At 44.4% G+C, this 15,224-nt stretch overlaps 3 protein-coding genes across 3 annotated transcripts; 1 reads left to right on the forward strand and 2 right to left on the reverse strand.

Annotated features, from left to right (window-relative positions):
• Positions 1-239: 239 nt before the first annotated feature.
• her7 (hairy and enhancer of split related-7) lies at positions 240-3,915 on the forward strand. The gene is made up of 4 exons (XM_023803521.1): positions 240-366; positions 585-680; positions 782-1,207; positions 3,739-3,915. Exons 1-4 carry the CDS (start codon positions 316-318, stop codon positions 3,913-3,915), a joined length of 750 nt encoding a protein of 249 aa, XP_023659289.1. The 5' UTR covers positions 240-315.
• Positions 3,916-8,268: 4,353 nt separating this feature from the next.
• pfdn6 (prefoldin subunit 6) lies at positions 8,269-11,315 on the reverse strand. The gene is made up of 4 exons (XM_023803471.2): positions 11,115-11,315; positions 10,714-10,784; positions 10,499-10,623; positions 8,269-8,596 (listed from the first exon to the last, which is right to left on the reverse strand). The coding sequence occupies exons 1-4, from the start codon at positions 11,176-11,178 to the stop codon at positions 8,476-8,478; spliced, it is 381 nt and encodes a 126-aa protein (XP_023659239.1). The 5' UTR covers positions 11,179-11,315; the 3' UTR covers positions 8,269-8,475.
• Positions 11,316-12,467: 1,152 nt separating this feature from the next.
• Positions 12,468-15,191, reverse strand: mrps12 (mitochondrial ribosomal protein S12). The gene is made up of 3 exons (XM_023803638.2): positions 15,015-15,191; positions 14,489-14,542; positions 12,468-13,466 (listed from the first exon to the last, which is right to left on the reverse strand). Exons 2-3 carry the CDS (start codon positions 14,535-14,537, stop codon positions 13,084-13,086), a joined length of 432 nt encoding a protein of 143 aa, XP_023659406.1. The 5' UTR covers positions 14,538-14,542; positions 15,015-15,191; the 3' UTR covers positions 12,468-13,083.
• Positions 15,192-15,224: the final 33 nt, after the last annotated feature.

Genomic DNA, 15,224 nt, shown 5'->3' on the forward strand with positions numbered 1-15,224 from the left:
TAATTATAGGCATATTTCTAGCAAATTATTAAGTCTTGACGCAGTCTTGCAAAGAACTAGTTACTGTTTTCAGCAAAAAAAGAAAAAAGGACTGTTAACTGGTTGATATGCAAATTTTAGAGGTTGTGCCTCTTGTGGGTGGAGCCACATTTCGACACCTGAGCTGTTTAAAAGGACGCCGGCAGGACTTTCTCTCTCAGGAAGGTGCTGTATGCCTATAGCCAGCGTTCGCTGTCAAGATCTGCAAATACGAAGGGCCCTTTTTAAGGTCACGAATTATCAACCAACACCGAAGACACGCTGCTGAATTTCAGAATGAGACTGCCGGGAGGAACTCAAGACGAAGACTTAAAAACCACCAGAAAGGTAACTTATATAAATATTTCCGCAACATATCAAATTAGAAAACGAAAACATGCTTGGCCCATATACTTTATCCGTGGACTACATGAAATCTTAGCAGCCACTATCACTCATGTGTATAAGTAGCCTGGTTTTTAAAATCTTTTATTTTGGCTGACCATTAAAAATATGTCGAGTCACTGTCATCTCACCCCTGCTCATCAACTTTTACCCACTTACAGCTACTCAAACCTCAGGTGGAAAAACAGAGACGGGAGAGGATGAACCGCAGTCTGGAGGCTCTGAGAGTCCTGCTGTTGAAGGACTCCCAACACCAGGTCTGTCCCGCTTGTATCGCCCCTCCTGTCCAGCACATGAGCCAGAGCGCACTTACCAGAGTAACTTACACCACTCGCTGACTCATTACTTCTTGTTACAGGGCAAAATAAGTCGTAGGATCGAGAAAGCTGAGATCCTGGAGGAGACCGTTCTGTTCCTGAAGAAATCCAGTGGGAAGGGAAGCAAAGTTGGCGAACAGCAGCAAGTCCAGGACGGATTCTCCGCGTGCCTGCAGCGAGCTGCCCGGTTCCTGCACGGCAGTGGGGCGGCGCTGCACGTGGATGCGACCCTGCAATCCAAGTTCTTCCACTGGCGCGTGTGCGCCGGCGCCAAAGCTCCGGTCGTCGCTCGGTGCCCCCCCGTCGACTCTACAGAACTGTCTGCGCAGACGTGGCAGCGCCGCATCGCGTTCAGAAGCAGCGCCCCCCTCCACCACAGAGTTGCTCTGGCGTATGGAGACTCCAACGTCCTTCAGCGCCCCCAAAGAGATTCTCCTCGGTCCCCTCACTCTCCCCCAGTCAGCCAGGTTATGTGGAGACCGTGGCCATAAAAACTCTTTAAATTAGGACACTTCTCCGTTTTTACAAATATAATATATAGAATATTTATATTCTGCTTTCCTTAGCAACAAAACTCTGGTCCATAATAAAATATATGTATATATGTAGGATGTGTTTGAAACACCGCTGTATTCCTAAAAATAGATTTAGTTCAAAACTGTTGTATATGTAAATATTCTAAATATGTATTTTAATAGATTATTTTCACCATAATGATTTCCGTTTGACTGCGCAAATGTACATCTCATCCAAGTCTTCGTTTAAATGTATTGGTTAATTGCGAAAAAATGTTTAACTTTGGATGTGTATCATCACTGTCACATAAAATAACTAACAAATGTGTATAATGCTAGATCTGTCAGTGCATGACTTTCCGCATAAATGGTACTCTGCATTTTTACTTCAGTAGTTATATACATACATCTTCTATTTTTGCACAACTATTTATTTTAATATTTTCTATTTGTCCCTCAGCTTATATTTTGTACAATAAAATGTTAAAATTAGCAACTTGTCAGTTCTTCAGATTTGTTCCGCATGTACATTTAGTTTCACCTGGATAGACCTCATGAACGTGACACCTCGCGCGCAGCTTAAATCGGAGGTGCGTAAAAGCCACGCGCCGCGCCAGGTCTGTGGCACCGTTTGATGTTGCAGTTCAAAGGATCAAAGGATCAGGCCGCCATGGGAACGATTCAGAAAAGCAGAATAGCAGAAGATAGACAGTAGGCTACGGGGCGCACTATGGATCGGTATGCCCAGCCAAAAAGTTCAGAGACAAAAAGCTCAGAGCCAAAATGCTGCAATTATTTTACTTATATCGAGAATCATCGTAAAAAGTAGTGGTTTGTGGAAAATGTTGCCTAAGGCCAGATTTTGTGTTTGAGTCTCCCTTGATGAGTTTGTCAAGTTCTCGTTTTTAATCTATATACACGGCTTCCTCTTTGTAACTGGAATTCAACATTAAATAGGTTTATTAAGCTGCTTATGTTTTACATAACATTCTAATAAGCAGGACTGATTAAGTCCCTAAAGAATATATATAAAAATATGATTCGTGTCGTAATGTGAAAATATATGTTCTGGCATTAAGGTCTTTCTGTATACCATTGCGCTTTCCCTTCACTAAACCTACCCTTTTTGAGTGAGTAATATGTACATATAGTGTTTATAATAAAATAACTACTTTGCTGTAAAGGTTCCCCACCTAGAAAATGCCCAATCCGATCAGACTCGTGGAAAACACAATGGGAGGATGCTTTGAGGTGTTAATGCCCGTGTAAGGATGTTTGATCCTCGTCGGGAGACCGAACGTCACGTTTTGGAAACACGTTTTCACAGCCGGGCGCCAGAGTAAGGTGTCAACAAAGTCGTCTGAAAGCGTGAAAAAAGTAAACCCCCGCCGATTTGGGCGAATGAAGCGCATGTCCCGCACACAGTTGGGAGGACTTCCGCAGTCATTTAACAGGTAAATAAAAAGCAAAAATAAATAAATAAATCCACAGGAGTGAACGGAGCCCAACACGCTATCCCACGCTCCCACTTCAGTTCTGGGCTTCTAGCGAAGTGCAATTCTTACTGGTGATCATTCAAGATTAACAGCACTTTTCAAAGTAGGTCGCATAAATTTGCGCAATTTACTAGCGACCGTTTCCTAAAAGCTATCATTGACATTTATGTGTGCGGCTCCTTTACCACATTGCCTCCATTAAAATGAACTGAACCGAGGCTTTATTTGCCATTTGCACTGGCACAGAAGTACGAGTACACTGGAATTCTTGCACGGTTCCCTTAGTCAATATTTAAAAACAGCAAGAAGACTATTCGGGTTTTACTATATAACAGTAAATAATTTAATAGATACAAAGGTTGAACGGTAGATGAATAAGGTGCATTAATTATCATTGGTAGTTAGGGGGGGGCGGTAGAACTGGAAGATTTGGCCATCTCTGTGGGGGGGGACTTGCCCATCTCTGGGGCTGAGGTCACTGAAGTGGTCACTGGTCGAACAACTGCTCGGTGGTAAGGCTCCGGAGGTGAATGAGATTCGCCCTGAGTTCCTTGAAAGCTCTTCATGTTGTTGGGCTGTCTTGGCTGACGCGCCTCTTCAACGTTGCATGAAGGTTGGGGACAGTGCGTTAGGATTGTGGGCCTTAGGGCGGTGGTCCCAGTCTTTAAGAAAGGGGACCAGAGGTTCCAACTATAGTGGGATCACACTGCTCAGCCTCCCTGGGGAGGTCTATGCCGGGATACTGGAGAGGAGGGTCCTTTGGTCGAGTCCCTGCGGGGGCTGCTCCAGGAGTATGGGGTCAGGTCCCTGTACAGATGGAGCTTGGTTTGCGTTGCCAACAGTAACTCAGATTCATTCCAGTTGGATGTAGGTCTGTCAAGGCTGCCCCTCGTCACTGATTCTGTTCAGTTTTGGGGGCCCAGGAACGCATATTGGATTTTTGCGGATGACTTGGTCCTGTCGGCGTTGCGGGTTGGTAACCTGCAGCATGCACTGGAGCGGTTTGCAGCTGAGTGTGAGGAGGCCGGGATGGGGATCAACACTTCCGAGTCTGAGGCCGTGGTTCTCGACCGGAAAATGGTGGATTACCCTCTCCTGGATGGAGATGAGTCGCTGCCTCAAGCAGAGGAGATTAAGTATCTCAGGTTCATGTTCAAGCTGTGAGCTGAGCCAGAAGGCAGAGCTCTCAATTTACTGGTCGATCTACGTTCCCTCCCTCACCTATGCTCATGAGCTCTGGGTTGTGACTGAAAGGATGAGATCGCGGATACGAGCAGCAGAAATGAGCTTCTTCCGCAGGGTGGCTGGGCTCAGCCTTTGGGATAGAGTGATGAGATCAGACATTCAGGAGGGGCTGCTCCTCTGCATCGAAAGGAGCCAATTGAGGTGGTTCAGGCAACTATCTAGGATGCCTCCTGGGCGGCTCCCTGGGGAGGCATGTCCAACCAGGAAGAGACCATGGGGCAGAACCCAGGACGTGCTGGGTCTCGGCTGGCCTGGGGGCACCTTCGTATCCCGCTAGAGGAGGTGGCTGGGGAGAGGGAGGTCTGGGCATTCCTGCTTAGACTGCTGCTCCTGCAACCCGACCCCAGATGGGTGGATGGAGTTGTGGGGGGGGGGTTCAGAGATTTGTGGGGGTGGCAGCTGAGGTATTTCTCTCCATCCTGAACATCCTTTAGCAACTGATTGCTACTGGAAATAAATTGACAGGAAAATGTGTTTTGTGTTAGATGCAGCTCTCAGGTCTTTGGAGCCTAAGGTGAGTGTCATGGATGTGGGGACAAGGGATTAGGACTGTGGGTAATGGGGGACCTGACGACTAGCCAGGTTGCAAACTACTGTGTCCAAGGCACAAGTTTTGTTGCCAAGCCCTGGATGGGGGTCTTTGGCGATGGTCTGTGCCAGAAAAATAACCAAATGGACCCTGACATGCAAAGGAGTCTCTCAAACCTCTCTTCTCACCTCCATCTGTTTCCCACGGCGGCGAGTCCTTTAATCTCGGACATTTTGTAAAGGTGTCACCGCGGGAAAGGCGCTATGTACATTAAACCTTCCCTTCAGCACGTGCGAATGGACCATCGACGTGCATTTCACAGGAGCGCACGCGTATGTCTCCCCCAACAGCAAGTAAGATGACCCGAGCAAAGAAATGATTTAACATGATATGCATTTAGCGAAAATACGGAGAGTTTTAAACTCTGGCCACAGACCCTTTTTTTTTGCAATCGCTCCGCGCGTGTTAATACCCTGCAATATAGGTAAATGCATTACAAAAACGCTTTATATTTGATATTCCACCGGCACGTGGATTACAAGTCAGACTCAGAGGGTGTCTACAACTGCGGAGTGATACGGAGGTGTAAACGCGTGCAGAAGCCCCCCTCCCCCCCCCACACCCCGATCCAAACCGGTTCCCATGACCTGGCGCTACATTTCGCAGCCGAAAATCGGAAGCACGGAGGTGAGAGAAAGGCTGACAGCTGCCGACGCATCCTCTTGAGTCCCCGTTCCCATGACTCAGGAGTCAAAGATGACAGGTAAGACGAGCGGACACCAGGAATAAAGGTTCTCATGCTTTCCCACGTTAACAGTGAATACACTGTCAAGAACAATTCGCATTATATCTTTGTAGGACTAAATCAAATGTGGAATTACTCATTTATGCTACATAAACAGAGTTTTTAAAATATAATTCTTTTTTATTGAAATTTAAATTACTATTAAAAGTACATCTATTATACAAACAGAGAATTTTAAGGGTTTTGTATCATTTTTAGCTCTACGTGTTTCCACAAAGTTTGAAATGCTCAACTGGTCATTTGTGAATGGTAACAGCCTCCAGACCTGCACCCATGAAGCTGAAGTTAAAAATTTCTATGCTGTTAAGACCCAGTCTAGGATTGGGCCGTAACAGAATGAGAGGATGGGTGAAAGAGAGAAACAGCGGAGAACAGATTGTGGTTTGGAGGTGGTTTTATAATGTATATGGCAAACAGACACAGCAGCAAACAGATGAATTGCCAATGCAGCACATGGTGATAGACTTTGAGAGTGACCAGGGGGTTTGGGGTCAGCAGTGATCGATTACGCTTCATTAATCCACGTGGAAAATTTAACTCTATCTTTTTGTTGTTTTTACTCCATCTTGTTCCCCTTACAGATGAGAGCAAGCTGGGGGCCACAGCAAAGGGGAGCGGGGGATTAAGGGCCTCGCTCAAGGGCCCGCAGACATGTGACCATCCGGGCAAGACCGGGTTTGAACGGTGACCCCACATGGAACATAAAATTATAAAATAATACAATAATAATATCAAAGTAAGAATTTTCTCTTTCAGGACATGAACAATCATTGTAAATAGTATTCAGAGTCACAGTGACAGTAGCCAATACTTTCATATTGACAAGTCAGCATAATTACCAGTATTTGACATAGTGGGTGGGGGGGGGGGCAAGCTATTCTGTCCTGGGCCCAAGTTTTGTTGCCACGCCCTGGATGGGGGTCTTTGGCGATGGTCTGTGCTGTAGACCAGCAGCGGCGTGTGTACATAGTCTCAGTGGAGGGCAGAATCAGTAATCCTCTTGCAGTCTTTATGACTTTGGAGAGTTTTCATTTCCTGGTTCCAAACCACACAGTGATGCCTCTGGTGAGGATTATCTCTGAGACCTCTGAAGACACGCGGGAGGCACTATGCGTTAATCTAATTAAATGTAAAATCATCCTCATACGTTACGTTCATTACGCCATTGTTTATTAACATCTATTAATATTTTACGAATTCCAGAAAAATAACCAAATGGACCCTGACATGCAAAGGAGTCTCTCAAACCTCTCTTCTCACCTCCATCTGTTTCCCACGGCGGCGAGTCCTTTAATCTCGGACATTTTGTAAAGGTGTCACCGCAGGAAAGGCGCTATGTACACTAAACCTTCCCTTCAGCACGTGCGAATGGACCATCGACGTGCATTTCACAGGAGCGCACGCGTATTTCTCCCCCAACAGCAAGTAAGATGACCCGAGCAAAGAAATGATTTAACATGATATGCATTTAGCGAAAATACGGAGAGTTTTAAACTCTGGCCACAGACACGTTATTTTCTTTTGCAATCGCTCTGCGCGTGTTAATCTCCTGCAATATAGGTAAATGCATTACAAAAACGCTTGATATTTGATATTCTACCGGCACGTGGAATGCAAGTGAGACTCAGAGGGTGTCCACAACTGCGGAGTGATACGGAGGTGTAAACGCGTGCAGAAGCCCCCCTCCCCCCCCACACCCCGATCCAAACCGGTTCCCATGACCTGGCGCTACATTTCGCAGCCGAAAATCGGAAGCACGGAAGTGAGAGAAAGGCTGACGGCTGCCGACGCATACTCTTGAGTCCCCGTTCCCATGACTCAGGAGTCAAAAATGACAGGTAAGACGAGCGGACACCAGAATAAAGGTTCTCATGCTTTCCCACGTTAACAGTGAATACACTGTCAAGAACAATTCGCATTATATCTTTGTAGGACTAAATCAAATGTGGAATTACTCATTTATGCTACATAAACAGAGTTTTTAAATATAATTCTTTTTTGTTAAAATTTAAATTACTATTGCAATATAAATCCATCCAAATGCTGAAGTAAAAGATAATTTCTATGCTGTTAAGACCCAGTCTAGGACTGACACAGCTGCAAACAGACGAATTGCAAACACAGCACATGGTGATAGACTTTGAGAGTGAGCAGGGGGTTTGGGGTCAGTAGCGATCGATCGGAACTTCTGCAGCCCGTCATTGCGATGGGCTTTGCCCTTTTTTTGTAATTTTTTGTTTGTATTTTGACGATCTTGCTTCCCACGCAGGTAAGATCAGCCTCAGGGGTCCCAGCAAAGGGGCATCCACCTTGTGACCCCCAGGGAGCTGGGGGTTAAGGGCCTCGCTCAAGGGCCCACAGACATGTGAGCGTGCTGGCGAGGCCAAACTCAAACCAGTAACCTTCTGATCACGGGCAGCGAGGTTTTATAAAATTATAAAATAATGTAATTATTCTATCAAAATTGGGGAAATATGCATCACAGAAAACAGGTACTTAGCTGATCTGACAGCTGACATTACAACCCGAGTTACCTGCCGAGTACCTGAGATGTATGAGGATTGTACACAGGAGCAGTGGGGGAACAACCGTACCCCCCCCCCCCCCCTTAATGATGAAATCTAAGTAGCCTCCAAGTATCATTCCCATCATGCACTGCAGCAGTTAGGTTACTCATAGTAACGTCGTAGTAAAATCCCCTCAGCGCAAATTGTGACGGTGAACTCCGGATTCCAGGCGCTGTTATGCATGATCAGAACCACACTGATCTCCCACTTTTCGCAAACCAGCATGGCACCAAAGACACAGGGGATCAGTGTCAGATCAGCGAACAGACCACACCGCTAAGTCAGAGACTACCATGGATCAGTGTCAGATCAGCGAACAGACCACACCGCTAAGTCAGAGAATACCATGGAGCAAAGATGGTGACACATAAGCAAATAAATTACAACTTTATTCATCATAGTAACAAAAAACCTTTCAGAGCATTTTTATTATTTGATGCAGCAGGTCTGCAGTATTATGAAAATTAGCCGCAGTGAACAAAACAAAGATTAATCCCCCCTCCCACTCCCATCAGTCTGACCGCCCTTCCTCTTGCTAATTTTGACTTTGCCCAGCTTTAGGTGTGCACCCCCCACACCTAAACCTTCCCTGCCGCTCGGCCCTGGGCCCGCTGGTACTCCTGCTGCAGGCTCGTCAGAACTTCCCGGTGCTGATCCGACTTGCGCTCCAGATCCTTCAGCAGGGTCTCATAGCGCTGGCTGAATGAGGGAGAAAAAGGAGCCGAAGTGATTGGCCAAAATCTCCCAGAGCCCCGCCCCACCCGAAAAAGGAACTTGCTGCATTACCAAGACACACCAACAGGGGGCAGAAAGAATGGAACTGCTCAGAGGTTTTAATCAATGATTGGAAAGACCAGCTTTTTAAAACCGGGGTCTTCAGTTTGCCGATTGGTTCACAGCTAAGAGCACAGATACGTCGGGGGTAACATGCCCCCCAATGAAGCTACGAAAGGTGAGAAGATGCTGATCAGGTATCTGCATAATCTATAAACCTGTCCTGTATATTAATTTTGTTATGAATGACACACCTGTTTAGTTTAGCTTATAGTACTCTAGTTCTAGTTCTAGCTCTAGCTAACTCCTCACCCCCAGTTAGACCTATAGTGTGAGGTGTACAGCTGGGTGGGGATCGGTGCCATTGGCTTTGGATAAACTGAATTGACAGTGCTGTCACTCTAGCTTCACAATCGCTTGTGGGATTGGAGTGCTGACATTTCAGGGACCCCCCATGCCTGCATTCCCACCTGCCTCTCCCTCCTACTTATGCTGCCATAGCCATATCTGCCGGAGTTTGCACATTGCACTTCATTTTGCACTCATCTAACTTTTAGCACTGCCTATAGTCTCCCTTACTTTGACTAATTGCATATTTTATTTCCCCTACTCCTCCTGGTGGTGTTGCCTGGAGACCTCAGTCTATCAAGATGTCCAGCACACCCTGCAACATGTGACGTCGCCACTACCAATGACGACCGTGCATCCATCCTCCATGTATGACCCGCTGCCTGCCTTCTGGTTGCCTGGCGATTGGAGGGAGCGTTGGCACTGGCTTGTCATCTCCCCCCTACTCCCGGTTGAGACTAATATTTTATGACTTAGACAGTGTGACTTAGCCATCTCTCCGATTTGACTCTCCCTGCTGCCCCCTGGAGGATGGGCTCCCCCTTTGAGTCTGGTCCCTCCCAAGGTTTCTTCCTATGCCTATGGCTTACTCACTGGGGGCTTTGGGTGGGGAAGCGCTTTGACGCAATGTAATATTGTCATAACGCGCTATACAAAAATAAATTTGTTGTTTTGTTTGTTGGAATAATTTTAAATCCTGTCCATCAAAACGACAGACAACGAGAAAGTCTAACGCAACCTCTGCTCCAGACAAAATCATAATTCTGAAATGTAGGAATATCCATACAACAAAATGATGCAATAAGATATTCTGTATCAAATCACCCAGAGGGTCCCAGGTCACCCTCTCAGATTCCCCTGAAAAATTCCACAGGTGCATTTTTATTGATTCCCAAAACCACGTCGAAGCACTATCACCAGTAATGGGTAAACCACAGAAAGAACTTTTTCTTTTCAGGACATAAACTATCATTGTAAATGGTATTAGGAATCACAGTGACAGCAGTCAATACTTCCATAGTAAGAAGTCAGCATTTCACCAAATAGCTTTTAATATTACAATGTTACAGATTTTTGGTAATATCCTATTTCAATAGTTTATCATTTTGAATACCTTCAGGCTATGCATCACAATTAAGACCTTGACTTCCATAATTTTGCAAAAGCGTACTTAACTGGACATGGCGATGCTCAAGAGTTATTAATTCTGCATAAATTTTGGGAAGAGAATGTGAATTTTGTTCAGGTCACAGGAAGGAGCACGACCACCCTTTGAACTAGGTGCACTGATAACAAACGCCTTTTCGAGACCTTGCAGTCCAAAAGGGTACTTTGTTTTGGTGAAACGTTGATTTGTCACTATGAAAGTATTGCCTACTGTCACTGTGACGATTTGATATGGAACAACAAAGTGGCAGGTCTGTGAATTCAGAATATACGTTTCAATTTGCAGGGTATCGAATTTCCCCTGGAACTCACATCTCTCCATTGATGTACTCCAGTCTCTTGGAAACAGTTGCCTTGGCTTCGTCCAAGTCCTGCTTCACCAGAACTGGACCGATGAGCTTGAACACAGTGTTCTCGCTGTCCAGCAGATTCAGCTCCTGCGGCACCCAGCGCAATGGCACAAACATGACACAGCTCGCAAAGGCCCACTAAGCTTATTTTCGTAACACACCGCGTGCAGGACGTACCTCTTTCACGATGTTGTTCTCTGTCAGCTGGGCTTCTAATTTTTGTCTGGCTGACATGCTTTTACTTACATCTAGGAAAGATAAACTGGCCATTACACATTAAGCAACAACGAATTTAATTTTTCCATGATTTTCCCCCAAAAATTCTTCAATACATAATCTCAAGCAGTAGGTACCCGACGAACGTGTTCCTTCCATTAATATGTTTTATCATCATCATCACATATCATGCAATATTCAAATATAATATGAACTACAGCAACAAAAACAATACTGCATGCAACGTTTTACGTTAGACCGTGTAATTTCGTGCTAAAAACATGACGTGTAACAGTTAGCCGTTACACAGTACAGTATAGTCGAGGTTATGAATCCACGACAGTCTCTCTCTCTCTCAGTACCTTTCTGTAGCTGTTGATATTTTTCCAGCTCGGACTGCAGTTTCTTTTGAATGGCTTCAGCCATTATTATCCTTCTGTCAACCTTCTAGTTTGTTAAATACACTCAAATCACAACCACACCACGTATATTACGCAGCGAAGCCGATTAAACATGTAAAGGAAACGTGCCCGTCTCTTACCGGAAATGACGCAGTTTAGCTGCGTCTAATGGTGCTACACTGTCTGTTGCTCGGGTAGCAAAAACCATTCTGTCCTAACCCATTGAAATTGTTCCATGTTACACTGAAAGCTTTAATTTGATATACCGTAAGCGATTCATTTAATTTTCATATATATTTATGCGTAAACTATAGGGACTAGCCCCGTCCTCCATCTCCCCTTCATAGTAACATTAGTTATGTGAAATAGGAACTAATTTCAGAATTACTTTTATTTCAATTCCTGCATGTGCTGTTGAAGCTTTCAGATGAACAATAAGATACCAAAAACACCCCAACTGCATTAAACAGCAGCAATTTAAAGGTATAGTTAATTTCATCCACAATATAATTTGAAAAGCATTATTTAATGGTGAAAGGCCCAGATTTCCTGTCACTTTGATGAGTATCGTCAGAAACGAAAAGTTTAGGTTCAGGAAGTACAAGTCCAGACCAAGATTTTGTTTCAACTAACCAGTTGAAACATCCTTCTAAAGCTGCATTCAAAGACTGAATGCATTACAAATCTGTCCCATTTCGAAAGGTCCTACAAATGCGGTCTAAGAATGCATTCTTCCAGCCCAACATAACCCAGGATTCATTGCAGGGCCCTTCGAAGGATGCAGCCCATGAATTCGAACACAGCCGGAGTACTCAACTGGTTGGTTGAAACAAAATCTTGGTCTGGATTTGTCCTTTCTGGACCTGAACTATCCACCTCTGTGTGTCCCATACACTGCATTTATAGTGACTAGCTAAAGTTGGCCATTATAGTTAAATTCTTTTTGATATATATTAACTTCACTGACTTGTTGCCTTCTCCACCAACAGTGGGAGGATTTGTTACATTTGTATGTAGGATTTGTAAATACAACAGGACATTAGTAACTCCATTAAATTAGCGTAAAAGTATGGCTCCAAAGTAACTAGATACTCGATCAGCAGAACACAACACATTTGAGTGAGTGGCACAGGAAGAGCATGAACAGAGCTTTAAGCTGTGACATTTGCTTTCGGTAAACCTCAGTAACTGCTTGTTGTGCTGTGCCTTTGTACTCTCTTAGTGTCCCTTTAAATAAATCAGTGTTGTGTGCACACTGGGCCGCCGTCTGCTTGTCAGGGTCCCCAGCTCCAACACAAAGCACATGCAAAAATGTGAGTTACAACACATCATGTAATAATACTGCATTTTGTCAAAACGTAACAGAATCTCACATCATTATGTAATAGCACACGCATTCTGTAATAGTCTGTCGCATTTTGTAATAGACAGCTTGAAAGCAGCGTTATACATTTCTGTGCGTTTTGTAATAAATTATTACATATTGCCGTAGTTATTTAAAAAATGTGGGAGTTACAGTTTTTAATGAGAAAAACGTAATATTGTGCATTATGTAATAAACAACCAAAAATTGTAACATTGTAATATTAAAATCTCCATTAAAAGTTTTTAAATAGCTCTAAAGAGCTGTGAAGCAACAGATGCTTGACTAATTTTCATGAACAGGTATGACTGCAAAGAAAAATTCATAATATCATTCTTAAGGATTCTTAAAAATTAACAACCTCCATGCCATAATTAATCAGCAAGAGGCAGAAAACAGCATAACTACAACCACGCACATAGTTCCACGCAAAACAATATTTATTTTCAGGGGGAAAAAAAAAATAGCTGGACACAAATGAACCACCGTCTGTTGTCACGACTCAGTCTGTTCATCCTCACAAGCGGGATGCAAATCAAACCCCATCCGGGAAGCTCTTCTCCATCTTCACTGCTTCTTCTTCACGACATGCGCACAGTCATACTTGCCCCGCACCACTTTCAGCTTCACCCCCGGTAAGTCCTGCGTCCTGCCCCCCTCCACGAGCACCACGTTGTGCTCCTGGAGATTATGTCCCTCCCCGGGAATGAACGCCACCGCCTCCTGGCCGTTGGAGAGCCGCACCCTTGCACACTTGCGGTTCGCAGAGTTCGGCTTTTTCGGCTTCCGGATGAGCGTCTTCAGGACCACCGCCTTCAGCTGGGGGCGGCCGAACGTGGCTCCAATGCGGGGCTGCGGCGGCGGGGGTCGGCCCTTCCGGTGCATCTGATTGAGCGTCGCCATGGCCCTCGACAGGAGGGGGCGGGACCAAGGGGAGATGAAGCCCGGCACTGAAGAGCCAGGAAGGAAGGTTTTAATCAAGACTTACATGTCAAAGGCTGGTCCAAACCCCATGTGATTACAACTTCATCTGCTTGCAATTTGACACTTTATTATGTTTTTAGTGATCCATGCTTGTTTATTTCACAATTATTTTCCATCCATCCATCTTCTGTAACCACACAGCAGAGGCTGTGACCTATCCCAGAGGCTACGGGTGCAAGGCAGGGAACAACCCAGGATAGGGTGCCAACCCATCACAGGGCACAGTCACACACCAGTGGGCAGTTCAGTAACCCCAGTTATCCTCAGCATGCTTTTGGACTGTGGGGGGAAACCAGAGTACCCAGAGGAAACCCCATGAAGACACGGGGAGAACATGCAAACTCCACACACATGGAACCCAGGTCCCAGAGTGTGAGGCGATAGTGCTAACTACCGCACCACCATGCTGTCCCTCAGAATTATTTTACAAAATTAATAATAATTATAAAAATAAAAAAAAGATTACATTGCACACTGTGTGCAACTGGCAGTTCTGGCAGCGGCAGAGCCAGGTTAGAGTAAAAAAAATAAACAGCCTAAATTATTTACTATATCATAAAGTTACATTTCAGGAACATATTTAACATGTCGGCTGATTCATTGTTAGCAGATCAAATAAAACCAGATCAAATCATTTGCTATAATATTAGGCTACAGAGAACTACACTGGACTCACAAGGCATCTGATTTACTACCTACGTAAGACTTTCAAACAGCGTACTGATAATGGCTGCCAGGTAATTCACAGCAATATTATTCTGTATTCCAAGTCAAATTTTTAAACAAAAACATGCCAAGGAGTAAATGTAAACGTATTATTCCAGATGGCTGGTGAATGTTCGCTGCCAAGCTCGCTCGCACCTATATACGCGTCTGAGTGCCATGGAGAGCAAGATTGGGTAGGTGCAAAGAGAATTTCACCACGGGGATCAATAAAGTGTCATTGTCATTTATTATTATTATTATGTAATTTTACTGAAACACCCACCCTGCAATAGAGATGACAACAGAGGTCTGATGCTCCAGAAGGTAGTCATCTCTTCTGCCAAACAGAAAAAAGGGATAAAGATATTTAAAAAGCATTCGTTACAAATAAATGTTGAACGTCTGACAGCATAAAACGAGAGCCATGTGACGTCACCAAGCCGAGAAACTAATGAATTTAACACGGACTTTTAAGAAACGCATCTCCAATAGCATTAATGGTTAGGTGTTAAAAGCTTTAAAACAAAAATGTGAGAAAGTGTTTAAAATCGAGTCAGGCGTTTTTACTGCATGATCCTTCTATATATATGCACAAATCCAAATTTTAACTAATCGAATCTGCAGTTTAACAAAATAAAAATAAATGATTTAAATGCGTCCGTTTGGTTAAAATCAAGTCATGCGAGCCGTCGCGATAGCACATAATCTCTGGTATTTATAAGCACCGGGCCGCACTGGAAAAATTTGACACGTTTTCCCGGTCACCTTGCATGCACTAACCAAAGTATCACCATGCCCTTTGGGGTTACCTTTTAATCCAGAATTTCAGCAAAGACGTCCCTTATTGTATATATTTATATCTATATGAGATACATCTACAAAGAAACAATCCAGCAAAATTAAGGAATAAAATTTCTGGCTGGACCCTTTCCGCAGTCCCTTTAAGAACAGCCGGAAGTACCCTGATGTTCACTATATTTTTCCCGGGTAGATATAGTCAATTGTAAAATGATTCCGGG

This window comes from Paramormyrops kingsleyae, chromosome 24 (assembly GCF_048594095.1).
Source record: "Paramormyrops kingsleyae isolate MSU_618 chromosome 24, PKINGS_0.4, whole genome shotgun sequence".
NCBI lineage: Eukaryota > Metazoa > Chordata > Actinopteri > Osteoglossiformes > Mormyridae > Paramormyrops > Paramormyrops kingsleyae.